The sequence below is a fragment of the Cydia amplana genome, chromosome 25 (genome assembly GCF_948474715.1).
Source record: "Cydia amplana chromosome 25, ilCydAmpl1.1, whole genome shotgun sequence".
Classification (NCBI taxonomy): domain Eukaryota; kingdom Metazoa; phylum Arthropoda; class Insecta; order Lepidoptera; family Tortricidae; genus Cydia; species Cydia amplana.
In genome coordinates this window covers 8,315,987-8,331,234 of record NC_086093.1, presented here as the reverse complement: position 1 = coordinate 8,331,234, position 15,248 = coordinate 8,315,987, and the positions used below count along the sequence as shown (strand labels likewise).

Below are 15,248 nucleotides of genomic sequence, written 5' to 3'. Positions count from 1 at the left end.
TACGATACAAGTGCGAAAAATAAGAAATTCGCAACTAGCTGAAGCGACCGAAGGGAGTGATTGAAATCGACACGAGTCACGTGTATCGTACAACGTTATAGAGTCCATATATGACGCTTTACGTAGTTAGGTAATGTGTCTATTATAGTACAGGGTGTCGTAATGTACATATAGCACCAGATGTAGGTACTTAAAAAAAACAAATGTTTTGATGCCAACGTTTGTATGAAAAACATAGAACTTGCGACTTTGGTAACAAAGTGAAAAGTTATACCTTTTTATGGTAACAATCTATACAATATATGTTTTCAATTTCTTTTACAATATGAATAAGAAAGTTGTGTACATATTTATGACGTCGATTGTACGTATACGTAACTATACAAAAAAACACAACAAACAAAAAAAAAGAGCATTTTTTTCTAATATGATACATTGAAAAAAGAAGACGATACTTACTATCATGTGTACAAAAAACGAATATGCGACACAAAGCAATAAAAAAATACACTCCTTTTTTTGGGCAGTCGTGTAAAAATAGCTTTTAATGCCAATGTGGCTAATTCTGTCATAGGGACTATTCCGTCTACGACACTATATTTTTTTGATTTTCAATAATTAGTAGAAGAAAAAAATTGGGTTTGATTGCTGAAACTAAAAGCAATCGCTGCTTTGTCGATGAATTTATCAATCTTGTTCGTTGTTCAAGAAAAACGCTAATGGACGGAATATTCCCTAAGACGGAATTAGCCACATTGACCTTAATTAAAAAAAAACAAAGGTTTACTATACCTAGGACCGTAACATTATAGCACCGATCGTTCTACGCAACACCTCAATAGAAACCTGCGCCAAAAGAAAATAAAAATTAATAAATGCAAAAAAAACCATAACAAATAACCAGTCGATAGCCTTAATACATGATGATTCCTGGGTCGTGATCCATAACAACTAGGGATGTACCGACTAGTCGGGAAAACCGACTATCCTGCCACATTTGTAGTCGGCGATTAGTCGGCGACTAGTCGGCAAAAAAGGCCGATTAGTCGGCCTATTATTAATTGCAGAAAGCAGGACATAAATAAAATAAAACGCTAATATTAATCAAATGTTACATGCCCATTCTACTCAAATACGTATTTAAGGTACAAAATGAGCTTGCGTTCATATTAAATTCATGTATAGGTAATTATGTGGGTTTATCGTCGCAGTAGCACAGAACATCTTTCAGTTGATATTGAAAGTGTGACGAGGCAAGGAGCAAAAAAATGTTTTTCTAATGCATGCGAACTTGAATAAAGCTCCTACAGTTGCCATACGAATGTAATCTTTACCGGGAAGTAACGATTATGAACTTGGCTGACTAGTCGGCCGACTAATCGGCCATCCGAGCGCCGATTAGTCGGCCAAAGTCGGTACATCACTAATAACAACTTTTTCTGACTCTGTAAATGATCCACATTATCATATGGTAGTATTTGATTAAAAGATAATTCGTTAATTTTTTCTTATTTTTCAAGTAAAATTAATCTTATACCAAGTATGTAATCATGGTCACCCTATGACTTTTGACATATCGCTGTATGGAAAGCGAAAAGACGTCATTGAGTATGGTGACCAAATTGTATGCAAAAATGGTTTTTTTCTACTTGTCATGTGAAAAATAATCATCATTATTGGTGATAAACAATAATTAACATCATTAAGCGGCAATTATACTGCGTCGTTCACCTAATGCGGTCGCCGAATTCATTTTAAACTACTTAGGCCAACAAACGTCGTCTTCACATTAGTCTGTCCGCCTACTACGGCGACCGCATGACTCTTGAATGGATTCGTTCAACGAACGTCGTCTTTACACTAGTCTGTCCGCCTAATGCGGTGGCCGAATGTTATTTGTGACAACTTCAAATATAAGTGGCCAATGCCAACGATATAATGAGTACATTTGCACAGAGGTTTTACTTTATCAAATGATCTGCGGTCGCCGCTGTCGGTGACCTAATAAGGCGGACAGATGTTGTATTTACACTGCTTCGGTCACCTTATACGCGTTGGCAGCTGTCGATCGCCGAATGCGACCGACTAACGTGTTCTTTACAATTTTGCGGTCGCCGCATGCAGCATGCGGCGAACGACGAAGTGTAAATGCCGCTTTAGGGTCCTCTTTTAATTCTGTATGATATCTTGTTCTCTTGATACATATACCCCGAAGTCACCCTGTATAAACCGGCTGAGAGTATGTATGTCCCATCCCAGTCCCACACTGAAGTACAGTCACCTGGAATAATATGTTACACAACGAAGGCCGCAAAAATATCTGACACGATCTTATTTGTAGAGCCATAAGAGCGTGACATATATTTTTGCAGCCTCCGAAGAGTAGCAGCATATTATTGCAGGTGACTGTATCTACGGGAGGCATCGTACAATTTATTCTGGTTAGTTTACCATTTTGCGCCGGTAAAATTAAAACTATATTGATATACAGGATAAAAATGTATTCACCAGCCATACTCTGCGTATTGAATTTATAGCTCATAGTGAACAACTTTTTTTATGGTACCAATACCGAAATCGCGAAAAGGAAGTTAGCTCTTTTAAGGGGCCCACTGATTAACAGTCCGCCGGACGGTATCGGCCTGTCAGTTAGAACAAAAGGTTGACAGCTCCGAACAACTGACAGGCCGATATCGTCCGGCGGACTGGTAATCAGTGGCCCCCTTTAGAAAACAGAAGGATACCATTCCTATTATATCATATTTATCAATATATATTTTTTCATGCATGCCAATTAAAAATACAGAATTATTTTCAGCCAATTGTGGAATAAATATACATATAATACATATATATACTAATTTAAGTTAATTTGTATACTATTTTATGTCTTAATTATTTCTTTTTCTTTTGTTTGTTTGTAATTACAAATGATTAGAATGTAAATAATATAGGATGATGTACACAATAAATGAATACAGTAATATGTTAACACATTAATATTATTAATGTATTAACGTATTATTATATAGAAGGATGCAATATTTGTACACCTGCATGCAGTTTGAATACGCATGTGCTATTAATTAGATTAAGATCCCATGTTAACCGTATTATGAAAAATAAATTGATTGATTGATTGATAAAGAAAGATACTTTAAAATGTCCTAAGCTACTTGACATCGACAAAATGTGGCAGGGCCACTAATAGCGTCATATTGTCATAGGAATTTGACATTTTTTGTGTCGCTCCCACACTCTGCCGTTAGCCAAGTCGGCGTTGAGTTAGCTTAGACGTAAGTACTGTTTTTGCAAAGTTTATCGTTGAATTAAAGATTTTTTCTTCACTACATAGTATAAAACAAAGTCGCTTTCCGCTGTTTGTCTGTATGTATGCTTAGATCTTTAAAACTACGCAACGGATTTTGATGCGGTTTTTTTTAATGGATACAGTGATTCAAGAGGAAGGTTTATGTATAATTTGTTAACCCGTGCGAAGCCGGGTCACTAATTAAGACACAAAAAGGTGCAATTCACACTTCAAACCAGTGTTCACAGACATATAGAGTTAGACATACACAGATTACATATATATAAGTATATCTATACATTTACTTACCTTTAAATATTAGTATGGATTCACTTCACTCGCGTTTTTTGTTAAAACATGCTTATGTAGCCCGCGAAACACCAAACGCTTAAAAACTTTAATAGTAGGTTGAAAATAGTTTTGTATTATTAACATGCCTTATTGTATAATATAATAAGTAGTAGGGTGCCCCTTATTTTTTTTAATGCCACATCGGTGGCAAACAAGCATACGGGCCGCCTGATGGTAAGCAGTCACCGTAGCCTATGGACGCCTGCAACTCCAGAGGTGTTACATGCGCGTTACCGACCTTTTTATAATCCTGTACACTCCTTTTTTGAAGAACCCCATACTGTAGACCAGCAGTCGGCAACCTTTTAGCAGCCAAGATCCACATAGTAGTTAACGAAGTTACGCGGGCCGCACTTTGTTAATATTTATGACTTTATCAGACATTGTCGTTTGTCAATATTACATACAAAATAGCCAGGGAGGCTCGCGGGCCGCAAGTGACAGGTTCACGGGCCACATGCGGCCCGCGGGCCGCGGGTTGCCGACCGCTGCTGTAGGCCCTCGAATTTCACGATTTTCAGAAATAAATAACGCATACCCCCTACATCAGTTTATTTTATCCCAAAACACTCTGTAAAAAATTCAGATCATTCTGTCACTGTAACCCGTGACGACTTTCATTTTTCCATACAATGTATGAAAATGACATTTCTTTTTCTTTTTATTTTTCATATCGATTTTGTATAATATTGCCATATTTATAAACTTTATTTAACAAAAAAATCTCGATGCGAACACAAAACCACAGAAAAATTATCAAATTAGTGTCTAGTCAAATATAAAAAAAAATTCAGGGTGTTTTGGAGTAGTGTCGTTATATGTAGGGGGTAATAAGTAGGGATGTACCGACTAGTCGCCGACTCATTTGTAGTCGGCGACTGTAGTCGACAAAAATGGCCGATTAGTCGGCAAAAATGTCCGATTAGTCGGCACTTTATAAGTGACAGAAAATCAGGGCAAACAGAAATAAACAGCAAATATTTACCAAAAGCTCTTCACCTATTTTACCCAAATTCCTATTTAGAGTGCTTACGAAACCTTTTGTTAGAATTATTGACCGTGTGGCCGCTTTCTTATGTCTGATTGTTGGATTGTCATATGAAACCTTAGGGTAGTTTTATTTATTTATTTTATTTTTAGCGTTACTATAATATGATGAATGAACTTAGACGAAACTAATTATCTGGCCGACTAGCCGACTAATCGGTCACCCGAGCGCTGATTGGTCGGCTAGTCGGCCAAATCAATAGTCGCGGTACATCACTAATAATAAGATAATAGTTTTATATCGCGTTGGTAGTCTGTTCAGAAAGAAAACTTCTCTTTCCGCACAAACTCTAGGTACCTATATTACACTGTAATTATTTTATAAAAAATATAGAAAAAGTAATTCGACATAACACTTTAAACTCTCGCGTTTTGTACACATAAATAATTACACAGACGACAGACACAGACAGATTTAAAGCAAAAACAATGAAAATATATCGCGGTAGACCCGTCTGTGTAATTAAATAAGTAATTCGACGTTTTACAATTTATACTTGGTAGAAAATAAAATGTTATTTAAAGAAATTTTATAAAAATTCAACTTTGGCCAGAGAGAATTATAATTTAATATAGATATGTAACATGTGACGTTATCTATGGAAAGGGACCTTATTGTCGATGGCGCTTACGCCATTATTAACGATGCTCCGATATAAATACAATGCCGCGCGACGCTGTGCGGCGTAAGCGCCATCGACAATAAGGTCCCTTTTCATAGATAATGCCCCATACAATAGTTAACAAAATAAGAAAGTACCAACAATATATTATTAACTACATATACTATGTATTTATGTAGGTATGTATATTGATAATAAGTAGTATTAAGGTATAATAGTTACAGTGACTTTTATCGTTCTGTACTGATTTTCTTTGCCGCACCAATTGTAAGTTTCTGTCTGGCCCAACGGTTGACTGGTAGAGAATGCCTTATGGCATTAAGTCCGCCATTTGTAATTTCTTGTATTGTGCAATAAAGGCTGGGGGCCTAGCCAAAAGAAGGAAGACCATAAACAATGTACATAAGTACATTCATGTATATACATGTATAACTTACCCTGTGGAGCCCCGCCGTAGCCGGGAGCGCCGTAGGCCGGCGGCGGAGCGCCGTACGAGCCGTACGCCGGTGGACTTTGCGCCTGTTAACAACACATTACTTTAAGCACAAACTATCTATCACCAATAGGGTATTTGACTGTATTTAAAATAAATTATTTTTCACCATGTTAGAAATAAAGCATCAAAAGATTAATAGACTAACGTAGACAGCAGTTATTTTTAGACACAAATACGTATAAAACTATAAAGAGTAGGTAGTTTGATTGTGACGTCACATGCTAGTGTTTCATACCTATACATTTCATAGTAACAAAATCGTTTTGACAGTTCTAAAAAAGAACCTGGGGGCCGATTTTTGAATTTCGATCGCTCGATTTCGTCACTCGAAAATCGGTGGAAAAGGGCGAAATGCTGATTTTTGAAATACGAGTGATAGAAATTGGGAATCTATTACTATTGACCACTCGTTTTCAATTCTATTAGTAGAATTTACAGGCCTAGTAGTGGAGATATTACTGAACGAAATACACGAAATCGAGCGGTCGAATTTCAAAAATCGGTCCCCTGATTCAGGGATCGGATACCGGTATTTTTTGTATGGGAACGGAAACGGTATTTTTTCGTTCTTTGCTAATTACTTCATTTCTAATTGGGCAATCTCATTTCTAATACGAAGTCGTAACCTAAAAACACAACTGAGTCCTACATTTCGAGTATAAAATCATTCTAAAAATATGGTTATTTCTAAGTTTTTGCAAAAAATCGGTTCCGATCCCTGACCTGTTTGACTAGTAGTCACATACCCTATTGGCATGAGGAGAAATTTTGAAATCCATTTTATTATTGTCCGTACACTTGTGTTGATTCTGAAAAACGCAATATTTCAGCTATACTCATAAGTTTTAGCATAAATAATTGCATTTTTTAATAGCTAGTTTAAACCTCGCGCGAATACGCCTCGCGTCCATTTGTGACGTCACGGTTTAGTTGGTGGTAGAATTTACATGAGTACTTCACACACGAATATATTAAGTACTTTACATACTTATAGTTACGAATTTTGCCTTGAACCCGAAATTGTTCATTCAGCACTATATATTACGATTAGAGATAAATAGATGATAAATACATTACAACAATTAATAACAATTTTATACAAAAAACTCTCACACAGTGCGGTCAAACACGGTTTTGTAAAATGAGCTAACTTAATGTTTTAGGCCCATATTTTCCACACTGTATATGTGAGACGTAGTATGTACGTTATATAAGGGGCCGTTCATTATTTACGTAAGATCTTTAGGTCCGGCGATTTAAATGTAGATTAAAAAACATTTACAGTACATATGGTGCTACTTTACCGCCCTAGTGCGGTAATTAGCACATTACGTGCCTGTGTCCCATATGTACTGTAAAACGTTGTACAATACACGTGCGAAAAGTTAATTCGCAACTCGTGTCGATTAAAACACTCCCTTCGGCCGTGTTCAAAATTTATTGCGTCTCGTTGCGAATTTCCTACTTTTCGCACTTGTATCGTAATGTACTTACCAAAGAAAATAGATTTTATAGAGAGTTACTGTCATGGTAAATTGTGTAAACACAGTAAATTTACCGCCATCTTTTGGCAGAAGATCAAAACTGTTAGAACGCCATTTGACTTTGATCCTTATTCTTTCACTAATATGTGTTAATTTGTAAATATTGAAATTAACGCCATCTAGCCGAGCATAGGCCAAAATTATAGTGCAATCTTTTTGAACGATGGCGCCATACCTTTGGTCTTTGCTCGGCTAGATGGCGTTAATTCCAATATTTACAAATTAACACATATCAGTGAAAGAATAAGGATCATAGTCAAATGGCGTTCTAACAGTTTTGATCTTCTGTCAAAAGATGGCGATAAATTTACTGTGTTTACACAATTTACCATGACCATAGAGAAAAAAATACATAGATTGCTCACTCCATACATCAGTTTTAGTACCAAAAAGACTATTAGCATCTAGCATCGAGTAGCGGAACTATCAGTACTGCTACTTGACAATAGATGTAGCACCGACCGGAAAGTCTTATGCCGTTGAGATAAGACTTTCCGGTCGGTGCTACATCTATTGTCAAGTAGCAGTACTGATAGTTCCGCTACTCGATGTTAGATGTTGACACTGAAATTAATAGTCTAACTGATGTATGGAGTGAGCACTCTTGTCTTATTACATTTCTCTATGCCATGACAGTAACTTTCTATAAAATCTATTCTCTTTGCTATTACGCACCATGTAAACTTGTTGAGGTGGCTGCGCCCCCTCGAAGGCGACCAGTTGGACCATCACGTCGCCGTCGATGGTAAAGTGAGTTATGCGTTGGAAAGGTATGCGGTGCGGGAACTCGCAGAAGTGTAAGCCGTTCAGCGCCACCTAGAACAAAAACCGGACAACTGCGACTCGGACTCGGGGCTGTCTTAACCTTTTACGCCAATGACCGATATATCCGCACCGTAGGTTCAACGCCAAAGACCGATTGATCGGTCACAGACCACAGAGAAACATAGATCGTGCATATGCATAAAGTTCAATTTCAGTTTTGACACTTCGGTGACGTGGCGTCAGCGTGACAGCTTTTGTGTTTGACACGGCGTCGAAAAGGTTAAGAGCCCATCAACGTGCACACTAGCGCCACTGCTAAATAACCGTGATTATTTCAATTTAACGAAATATATTTCAAAAGGGGGCCGCTGCGTACTGTATTTTGTATTAAAGTACTTTATGAATACAACTAACTAGTTTCTATGTTGCTGGATTCCTCATCGTATCACGGTTCATGAGATACACCCTGGTGACAGACAGACGGACGGACGGACCGACAGACAGACAGAGGAGTCTTAGTAATAGGGTCCCGTTTACCTTTGGGTACGGAAGTACGGAACCCTAAAAACATAAAACAATAATAGTATTTAAGGGCAAGTATGGATTATGGTGGGCAACAAATAATTCGACTAATCAAACGGTAGAGTAGCGGAATTATCAGTACTGCTGTACTAGATGTAGCAGTACTGACAATTCCGCTACTCGATGCTAGATGTCGACTATGAAAATAAGTCTTTTTGGTACCAAAACTGATGTATGGAGTGAGCAATCTATGTATCTTTCTCTATGTTTAGTTTAGTTTAGTTTATTTATCTCAATATACAATTTTCATATAGGTAAAATATACATTCATTTCAGCTTGTACTACTTGTCGTATGATGATCGTTTTTTTTTTTTAGAATAATAATAAGAATAGAACTGAATATCAACATATAAAGTAAAATAAAATTAGTACATACAAATCAAAACAAAGCAAATAGAATTAAATTAAAAACGTCAAAATGTCACTATAGTAAAAAATTTAAAAAATAAAACAATGTCAATAGAAAAATTAAATCAATTTCAGTACTAGAAAGTACAAATCATACAAACTTATGTCAATAAAAATTATTAAAATAAATACTAAGTCAAAAAAAATAACATAATAATAACAATTATTAAATATATCTAGTACTGTATAGTACGCATCAGTGTCAACTAACTAATATATAACTATGGTCCACACCTACCTTGATGGATTGCGGCTCGCACAGCAGCAGCGCCTCAAAGTTGCCCCCCTGGCTCAGGGGCATGCCGCCGCTGGTTTCCTCCATGCCCCAAGACATGGCCGTGAGGTGGTTCCTCACCACGCACTGCTCCACGAACCGGAAGTTGAGGTGGAGCGCGATGTCGTCGCGCGGGTCCGTGTTGGGGCCGCACTGGAGGTTTATGGCGAATCTGGTAACGGGCAGCGGTGAACACAAAATACAAATGGGGCATTATCTATTTTCGTGTATTATCATGCCGCGATCAGAAAGGGATTAGAAATAACAGATTTCCATACACTTACGTCAAAATCAATATGGATTGACAGCTATCTCAATCCCTTTCTAATCGCGATTCAGTAATAACAATCTGTTAATTAAGGAAGAGCGGTGTTGCCCAACACAGGCAAATTTTGCTTACCGGGCAGCACTATCCCCTACTTTATAAACACTTGTATATTTTACGAAAATAAATAATTTTAATTTTTAATTTTTTTTAATTTTAATCTATGACAAGGGACCTTATGCCGCACAGCATCGCGCGGCATTGTATTTATATCGGAGCATAGTTAATAATGGCGTAAGCGCCATCGACAATAAGGTCCCTTTTCATAGATAACGTCACAAATAATTTAATGAGAAAAGTATTAAAGTCTTATGTTGTTGAGCATAAGACTTTCCGGTCGGTGCTACATCTATTGTCAAGTAGCAGTACTGATAATTCCGCTATTCGATGCTAGGTGTCGACACTGGAAATAATAGTCATTTTGGTACCAAAACTGAGGTATGGAGTGAGCAATCTATTTTTTGAAGTGAAAGCATCTTTAGCGGCGCTGTGCACTTTTTGAGGTGGGGAAAAAATGTTAAACTCGCGAGACGATCACGTGACCGTAAGACGAAGATCTGGTATTAATATAACTCGAGCACTAACAGTGATGTGCTTAGGGGTTTCAAGTAATGCGACGAAATAACGCTAGATGGCGTTAACCTCAATTATAAATAGTGCATTTTGCACTAGTCATTGAGTTTTCACTTCTGCCGGCACTCCCTGAGTGCAACCCGTTGTTTTTTTTCTCTATGGTTCAGTAGTTTTCGAGTTTATCGCGAACATATAAACACACAGACAGACGCGGCGGGGGATAAAGCAAAGCATACCTTTGAGCGCCCGGCGGCACGTTACCCTGGAACCGCATCATGCGGCCCGGGAACATCCCCCCAGGGATAGGGTGCACGCATGGAATGACCTGGAACAAGTTAGATAAGATAAGATAAGATGTATATTATATTATCTTCGGTTACCGCAATAGTTACTCATGAAATAAAACTATTCAAACTGATTATAGTGTCATTCTATGGAACTTGCTAACTATGTAAACAAAAGTCACTAGTAAATTGACATTCAGAGACAATTTCAATATGGCGGTTTGTTTACATAGTTAGCATGTTCCATAGAATTACACTTTACTAGTGTAGTTTTTCCTCAGTCGCCCGTAGACCACGAACGCTGTAAAGGGTTCGAAACGTCGGAATGTTAATCGTTAATCTAATCTATATATATAAATGCAAGTGTCCTGACTGACTGACTGACTGACTGACTGACTGACTGATTCATCAACGCAGAGCCGAAACTACAAAAGCTAGAAAGTTGAAATTTGCACACTAGGTTGCATTTGTAAAGTGTACAAGAGATAAGAAGCGATTTTGAAAAATTCAACCCCTAAGGGGGTTAAAAAGGGGATGAAAGGTTGTATGGGGTTCAAGTTTTAGTTTACGCTAGGAATTTGAAACTTTGTAAAAATGTATTATATTAAAAAACAAGAAAACTAATTTCAGCGTTTTCGAAAATTCATCCCCCAAGGTGGTGAAAAAGGGGTTGAAAGTTTGTATGGAGATCAAATATTTTTGTGAGTGTGTGACTTTAAACTTTGTATATGGGTATATTATTATAAGACAGGAAAAGTAATTTCAGCGTTTTTGAAAATTCATCCCCTAACAGGGTTAAAAAGGGGTTGAAAGTTTGAATCCACTACAAATGCTTTGAAACTTCTTAGAAAGGCATAATAGCCGATTGCAAAAAGAGGAATTACGACGTTTTAGGAAATTCAACCCCTGAGGGGGTAAAAAAGGGGATGAAACTTTGTCTTGGGGTATAAATTTTATTTTAAGATGGGACCTTGAAACTTCGCAAAAAGGTATTAAATTAAAAAACAACAAAACAAATTTCAGTGTTTTTAAAAATTCATCCCCCGAGGTGGTGAAAAAGGGGTTGAAAGTTTGTACGGAGATCAAATATTTTTTAGAGTGCGGGACTTGAATCTTTGTATAAAGCCATATTATTAATTCTCAAGAAAAGTAATTTCAGCGTTTTCAAAAATTCATCCCTTAAAAGGGTTAAAAAGGGGTTGAAAGATTGTATAGGGTTTAAATTTTATTTTAAGCTACGAATTTGTAACTTCGTTAAAAGTTATTTCATTAAAAGAGAAGAAAACTGATGTTAGCGTTTTTCAAAATTCAACATTTAAGGTGGTGAAAATAGGTTTGAAAATTTGTATGGAGGTCAAAATTTTTTGTAAGTACGGGACTTGAATCTTTGTATAATGACATATTATTAGAAAACGAGAAAAGTAATTTCAGCGTTTTTAAAAATTCATACCCTATAAGGGTCCAAAAGGGGTTGAAAGTTTGTATATATAGGGTTCAAATTTTATTTAAAGCTAGGAACTTGAAACTTCGTAAAAAGGTATTTTATTAAAAAAAAAACCTATTCTGCGTTATTAAAAATTCATCCCCCGAGGAGGTGAAAACGGGGTTGAAAGTTTGTATGGAGATCAAATATTTTTGACAGTGCGAGACTTAAATCTTTGTACAACGCCATAGTATTAGAAAAACAAGAAAACTTATTTCAGCGTTTTTAAAAATTCATCCCATAACAGGGTTAAAAAGGGGTTGAAAGATTGTATAGGTTATAATTTTATTTAATGCTAGGAACTTGAAGCTTCGTAAAAAGGTATTTTATTAAGAGAAAAGAAAACTAATTTCAGAGTCTTTGATAATTCATCCCCTAAGGTGGTGAAGGGGGTCGAAAATTTGTATGGAACCCAAATATTTATTGGAGTGCGGGACTTGAATCGTTGTATAAAGGCATATTATTACAATACAAGAAAAGTAATTTCAGCGTTTTTAAAAATTCATCCCCTAAAAGTTTAAACAGGGGTTGAGAGTTGGTAGAGGGTTCAAATTTTATTTAAAGCTAGGAACTTCAAACTTCGTAAATAGGTAGTTAGGTAGTAGGTTTTATTAAATAGTGGACTTGAAAATCTTCTGGGGTTTGAGAGAGATTATATCGAGAGAGAACAATTTTATTCAGTTAGGGGCTCGAAACTTTGTAGCCAGGTTGTGAAAGACAATTAAATCTCATGCGTTGTATAATAATTAACAAATGATTAACCGTCCCTACTGCTATCTTTTGCTGCATAATGTTCTAAGCTAATGTAGAATTTATAACCACCAATATACAAATCCACGCGTACGAAGTCGCGGGCAACAGCTAGTTCAATATACGCGATATAATCCGGTTTAATAGTTTTATTTCATAAGATGTATAGTTAATGCTCTTTTGTTAAGTATAGGTATAGCTGCAGGGGACCATCGAGTGCGCCGATTTCTGGCCGAAGGGTGTCGTGTTTCGTACAGTTTACGTTTTTATTTTAGGATACTAAATATATTGTACCTTTATTTCTGTAAACATTATGTAAACCTGTGTTGTGTACAATAAAGTGATTACTACTACTACTACTACTATATGAATGAAGAATTACGTACCAATTTGTAATTGGTTTGCATTCTTGTAATTTCTCGGTAATTTACAGCGAGTAGAAGTTACATATAAACTTGGTCAACCAGATCTTGACAGTAGAAAAAGGCGGCAAATTTGAAAAATGTAGGCGCGAAGGGATATCGTCCCATAGAAATTTTGAATTTCGCGCCTTTTTTTACTGACAAGATTTGGTTGACCAGCTATAATTATTAATCGATGATAGATTGATTGATAACAGATTTATTGACATTTCAATTTCTCAAAACACTTGTTATTGCGACAAAAACTTCTATATCTACTTATCTACAACTCAGTTTATCTGTCTTGTTCTAAAATTACATATGGATTGAGTTAGTCTTTGTAATGTCAAAAGCTTAATTAATCCTATAAATCTATGGTTGTCCTGCTACCCAGGAAAAGTACATATGGGGCATTATCTATGAAAAGGGATCTTATCGTCGATGGCGCTTACGCCGCACAGCATTGCACGGCATTGTATTTATATCGGAGAAACGTTAATAATGGCGTACGCGCCATCGACAATAAGGTCCCTTTTCATAGATAACGTCACATATGGCAATGATTGAAAATAAAAGTTGATCCACCCTAATACTATGCCAATTTCTTGTGTAACGCAACAACTATCATCATATCACATTGTATTGTGTATTAGTTAGATTTTAGGTATAAGCTGGGCTTTGTAATTACTTTTATAGTTGGTCAAACCAATTTGTCAGCCAAATAAGAACAAAAAAAACTACATTCATCCTTTTCTTTTGGGTGCTAGTATTAGTGTAAGACAAAGATAGAGTCTGTTCGGAAAGAGAAGAGTTGTGGAATGTATTGGGCCCCATACATTCCACGCCTCTTCTCTTTCCGCACAGACTCTAGAATGATTCTCTCTGTCTATGTTTGAAATGAGTCCTTTGACAAAGTATGTATTTAGTTAAGTTAGTTTAATTCTTTTTCAATGTATAATTACCTGTTAATGTCCGATTATACATCTTTAATATTAAATGTTAAACATTATACTCTGTATATGTTTTATGTTTGAGCTGAATGGCCAAGTTGCCAATGCTCGTAATAAATTAAAAAAAAAAACAACAACTATCATCTTGAACACATTCTCTTTAAGTACAAATATTTGTTTATTTTATGATAATGTTATCTTGCAATGTTTAATAGGAGATTGCAATACACAAGGAATAAGAGTTTATTTATATCTCGTTTAAAACAAAAAACTGAAATTGGTCTCAGTAATAATTTGTAAAATAAATCGATCTAATATGGTATGTGACGTCTTTTCCCCTCAAAGTTGTTCAAATAAGGCCAACTGATAATACCTGCCGTATCGGATGCTAGTTAAGAGGAAAATTAAACAAAAAATGACTTCACGAGTTAGTGAATTACGTCTAGAATCGGTAAAACCGGCCTGCAAATCGACAAAACTTAAATTTCATTGCATCACAATCTAGAAACAGAATTAAACGTTTTCATAGCAAATAGATGACTAATTTCCATTTCATTCTGCCGGACGCCCTTGAAAACGCCGAAACGCGTCTATGCGACACATTTTGTAGCTTGGAGAAGTATAAAAAGCACGAAGTGCTACTTTTACTTACGGGGTTGTAGATGGGTGGGCTAGCCATGTTTTTTTTAGTTTTTATCGGTGCGCAACGGAAATGATATAACACGACTGTACAACGACTATTAGGGATTTACTTTACACTTAAAATTACACACTGGGCACGCCTACAGCGCAAATAATTCAGTTTTCGATTTCAATTGAAGTATGCGTCATAGCAATATCACGTCATATGACAGCGCGTTTTGTTTCCTATTGTCAAATAACTATTAAAATAAATTAAGATTGACCAATAGCAACCGTTAACGCATACTAAAAGCAGCTCGCTATTGGCTGTTCAATCTGTATCTGTTAAGAAAAATAATAACGTTCCGTTTATCACTAATTTGCCTTATGTCAGACACTGAGAATAATATTTGATATTTTTAACGATTATCTGTTTTTAGATATTGTTGCATGAAATCGT

The 15,248-nt window shown here is 36.2% G+C and overlaps 1 protein-coding gene across 1 annotated transcript in view; it reads right to left on the bottom strand.

Moving 5' to 3' along the window:
* Nucleotides 1-15,050, bottom strand: part of LOC134659613 (galectin-4-like) — a 27,884-nt gene extending 12,834 nt beyond the window's left edge. Inside the window, exons 1-5 of the mRNA XM_063515292.1 lie at nucleotides 14,820-15,050; nucleotides 10,536-10,624; nucleotides 9,366-9,573; nucleotides 8,047-8,187; nucleotides 5,769-5,850 (exon numbers count right to left, since the gene is read on the bottom strand). Coding sequence (XP_063371362.1) covers nucleotides 5,769-5,850; nucleotides 8,047-8,187; nucleotides 9,366-9,573; nucleotides 10,536-10,624; nucleotides 14,820-14,846 — 547 coding nt within the window. The 5' untranslated portion in view covers nucleotides 14,847-15,050. The remainder of the gene's footprint in view (nucleotides 1-5,768; nucleotides 5,851-8,046; nucleotides 8,188-9,365; nucleotides 9,574-10,535; nucleotides 10,625-14,819) is intronic.
* Nucleotides 15,051-15,248: the final 198 nt, after the last annotated feature.